Below are 4,286 nucleotides of genomic sequence, written 5' to 3' on the forward strand. Positions count from 1 at the left end.
CAACATGAGATGAAACGGAAATGTTATTAAATTTTTTTTTCTTCCACTGTTACTCATTAATGCACGGACCCCCAAATATATTCACATGTTTATTCTTGCCGAAGGAAATGGAAGTAAAGGACAGAAAAGCGAGCGATGGGCGTTGTGCTAAGCGTCCCAATAGTACGCACGCAGGCGTGAGTTTAATAATGAAGAGAAATTAAGTAAAATGCCATAGGTAAAGGTGATGAAGACATGAGAAATTCTCTGTTAGATGTTCAAACATAATGATTTTTTTTAATTTTTTATTTATTTATTTTTTTGTTTGTTTGTTTGTTCAGTTTCGTCATCGCGTCTCCCCTTCGGTCGTACGGTTTTGTGCCAAAGAGGTGAAAAAAGGGGTGTTAGTTGTGCAGGCATTTGTCCATTGCGACGGTACCTCTGTGGTTGGTATTTGATATCATTGTTTGATGATGGAAGTATATTATTTGGTCGTGATTTCGGTTAAACTGCATAGAGGAAACAGGTATAAGGAAACCTTTACGAAGGGGTAAGGTCGGAGGGGACTGTATAGAAATAAGAAGGTTTTGAGAGAAGAGAAAAGTTATTATTATTATTAATATTATTATTAATTTTTTTTCATTTCCTTTGGAATATTTGTTTTTTTATACTTCCTCACTACTTCTTTCCCTCTTATTAGCTAATTTAGGCGATGCGCCCCGAGTTCCCGGGGCTGGTGGAGGCCGCAACCGAGACGGAGTGCACCGAGGCATCCACTGAACCGGAGGATGAACAGTGGGAAGATGAAGAGCAAATGTTTGTTTTTAAGGTGGCAATTGTGGGCGACTATAGCGTTGGTAAGACGTCCATGGTAAAGAGGCTCCTCGACATTCCGTACGAGAAAATCGCATCATCATCATCAGCGCCACAACCACCAGGGTCCAGCCGGGAAGGTGAAGTTGTTTCCAATTCGCTGCAACCCCTTCACACCACAACGCCGACGGTGGGAACCGATTTCTTCTCCCGGGTCGTGCGGAATGTGCGGGCGGGACAACATGTGCGGCTGCAACTTTGGGACACAGCTGGGTTGGAGCGGTACGCCTCTGTGGACAAGTCCACATTCCGTTGCGCCTCTGCGGCGATTGTTGTGTTTGATGTGAAAAATAGGGAAAGTTTTGCTCATGTAACCTCGCAACACCTCGACTTGGTCATGCGGTACAACCCCGACATCAGTGGTCGCCACATTTTTGTTGTTGGAAACAAAGTGGATCTTATAGACAATACCGAGGTTGAGGATATGGATAGGCTTGTTACACAGCACGAGCTGCAGTTTGAGTTGTTTAGTGCATTTCCTGACGTGCAATATTACGAGGTGAGTACACTAACGAACTATGGCTTACGTGAAATGCTACACGGATTATGCCACACTCTTCTCAACGATCACACGACATTTGAGGAGGGAAATATCAAAGAGAATGGACCAACACCGGCGGAGCGAGGTCCGCTGCATTCCCACCTTCCATTAAACTTTGACACTGGGACTGCAATGGACGGAGAGACAGGGACGGATGGTACTCTCTTTACTACAGACGGAGTTATGGCGTCTGCACCATCGCTATATTCACTGGGGTCGATGGTTACCGTTAGAAGTGCACAAATAGCTGAAAGTGGCTGGTTCACACCGCGGGAACGCGGAAGTGAGGGTGATACGTGTGCTTGTGATAAGTATATGACTGAGGAAGTGAAGGAATCACCCACACATGGCCCCTCCGGCACCGATACCACACTTGTGGCTGAAGATGTTGACGGTCATGAGGAAACAGCATGCTCTCATATGCACATGGATCCAACTGCATTGCTCTCATGTAAAGAGGAAGAAAGGGATATTACACTTTATTCGGTGTGCTCAGCCCTAGAGAGCGGTGTCGTTGACAACAGTGTCGCGGAGGCGAGTAATGGCAGTGGTTCAATCGATGCACTTAACATGGGGGACGAAACGGGTGTTGAATCCACTCGTCAGCAAACCAGCGCAGCGCCACCCAGCGTAGAGAATACGGCTCGATTTGTAGGTGGATCGCAGCGTTTGCATAACTCAATGTCTATGGACAGCTACTTTGGTTCCCTCTCCCATAGTTGGGCCGCCACTGGTAGAAATGCAAACGCCATCAGTAGCGATGACCACCCCGAAGCGTCATCCCATCGGAGGAGAATTGACGATATGCTTAGGCGCATAGATCGGGATGCTGAGCTGGAAAATTCCCCTGAAAGTAGGCATGTCGCTGAGGATGTGGACTACGGGGCAACTCCCGTGGATCACGGTAATGAAAAGCCATCTAAAGTTAATTTGTCATCGTGTTCGTGCTTCGGTTCGAAGGGTGACAGATCCAAACGCTCGGGTTGTTGAGATTTTTTGAGTGAGCAGCCGGCGTCTACTCGCAAAAATAATGATAACAATAATAATGACCGCACATAGATGTGTGTGGTGACTTACCGCCCCGTTTACATTTCTGTTATGTGGTTCGTTGTTGTTGTTGTTGTTTTGAGCTGTGGTTTGCCTTCGCGTCATTGTCGCGCCAAGTGTTTGCGACCATCGGCCCTAATGTGTAGCTCTCATAGCTTATGAAGTAGTTGAGGGAAGCGCATTAAGAAAGACAGTAATTAATAATGAGGAAATGAGGGATGGTCCAGCTGGCAGCTCCACTGCTTCTTCGCAGCTGTGCACATCTCCTCTCTTTTTTTTTGTTTTGTTTCCGCGACTTTGTGGTTGGCAAAGACGTTTGGTCCAATCGAACTCGATTTTTTATTTATTTATTTATTTTGCTTTTCTTCTCTTTTTTGCTCGGCATGAGCTACACTACCGCACATCTGTGTCTTCATTATCGAAACAGTGTTTGTGGCGGAAAAAGTGGAGGGGAATCGGTGGCTCATGTAATTAAATCCTGAATTTTGTCGTTTCTTTCCCTTCACTCAGAGCCTCTCTTCCTTACTTTCACTACTTTGTCATGTTCATGTATATTTTTCCGCTTTTTTTTCCTTGTTTTTTTTCTTTTCACGCTCGGCCTCTGCAGTTTTCCTTTCCTTTTTCCCCCCTCCTGATGAACTCGCGATTCGTGTTTGTAACGTTCAGGAACTGTCACCATAATAATACAATCATTTGTGGAAGGTTACGGCGTGACAAAAGCAGATGGTAGTCCTTTAATTGTTCTTGTGGCTACTGTTATGCAGTTACATATGGATGGGATTGTGTTAAACATAGCATGAGAAGGAGGTTGTTGTTTGTTTGTTTTTGCATACGCAAGGAAAAGGTGGTATATTCCATGTAATGCCTTTCATTTAAATTGGCTTTTTTTTTCTCCCAGATTCCCTGGACGGTGATGCTTTGAACACGCGTTGTTATGGGCAGTGCTTTTGGATCTCACTAAACCCACCTTCGGCAAGTAATAATTTAAAAAAAACTGGAGCAAGCGCCTGCTGTGCAAGCCAGTCGATATATTATGCAAGTAATCACATCATGAACAAGATTACACATATTTATTTATTTTATTTGCGTAGAGTGAAGAGAACAAAAGGGAGTGGTCTGCCGTAAGAGCATAACATCTTCGAGGTAAAACTTCTTCGATATTCCCTTGTGGTCCTTCATTGACTATCAATGTTTTGACGTGGGGAAGGAATAGTTATAGAAATTTCTTTTTCTTTTTTTTCCTTTTGAACAGAGGATTATTATGCGTTGCGCTTCCTCCGTTGTGACCAGTTTCATGACTGACTGCTTCGGCTGGGAATAGATGTTTCTTTTTTACAACACCGTGTTGTGTTTCGCATCTGCGTCTCGGGTAATTATCACCTCGCGTTTAGATTATTATTCTTATCGGTGCACGTGTACGTATTTATTTGTCTTTTTATCGACGCGTATTTGCATTTCTTTTTTTTCTTTTTTTCTTTTTTTTTACCTATCTGCACACCCGCCGCCACACCATTGGCTGCCCTTCAAACGCTCTCGAAATCAACTTCCCTACCACCACCACCAACCGAACATATGTCAACACATATAAACTACAGTGACAAAGGCAGTAATTAGATGTGGCGCATATAAAAAGCAACAAAACGATTTCACATGCCGTTAGTTGCAAAGCTCGTGGAGCACAACTGCATCTCTGTACGTGTCTGTGCATGTCATGTGCGTGAATTTGAATAGGCGCTTGTTCTACACCCGTTTCATTATATACCCTCTTTCTTTTCTTTGTTGTTTTGTTCTCTCCCCCTCCCCCCTTCCACACATTATGTAGTAACATTTGGGTATATTTTTTTTT

The 4,286-nt window shown here is 44.0% G+C and overlaps 1 protein-coding gene across 1 annotated transcript; it reads left to right on the forward strand.

The window, feature by feature from the left end:
• Positions 1-691: 691 nt before the first annotated feature.
• TEOVI_000379200 (small GTP-binding rab protein, putative) lies at positions 692-2,383 on the forward strand (the record flags this gene model as incomplete). The annotated part of the gene is made up of 1 exon (XM_067226639.1): positions 692-2,383. One exon carries the CDS (start codon positions 692-694, stop codon positions 2,381-2,383), a length of 1,692 nt encoding a protein of 563 aa, XP_067082740.1.
• Positions 2,384-4,286: the final 1,903 nt, after the last annotated feature.

This window comes from Trypanosoma equiperdum (genome assembly GCF_001457755.1).
Source record: "Trypanosoma equiperdum strain OVI genome assembly, contig: ctg_819, whole genome shotgun sequence".
Taxonomy (NCBI): Eukaryota; Euglenozoa; class Kinetoplastea; order Trypanosomatida; family Trypanosomatidae; genus Trypanosoma; species Trypanosoma equiperdum.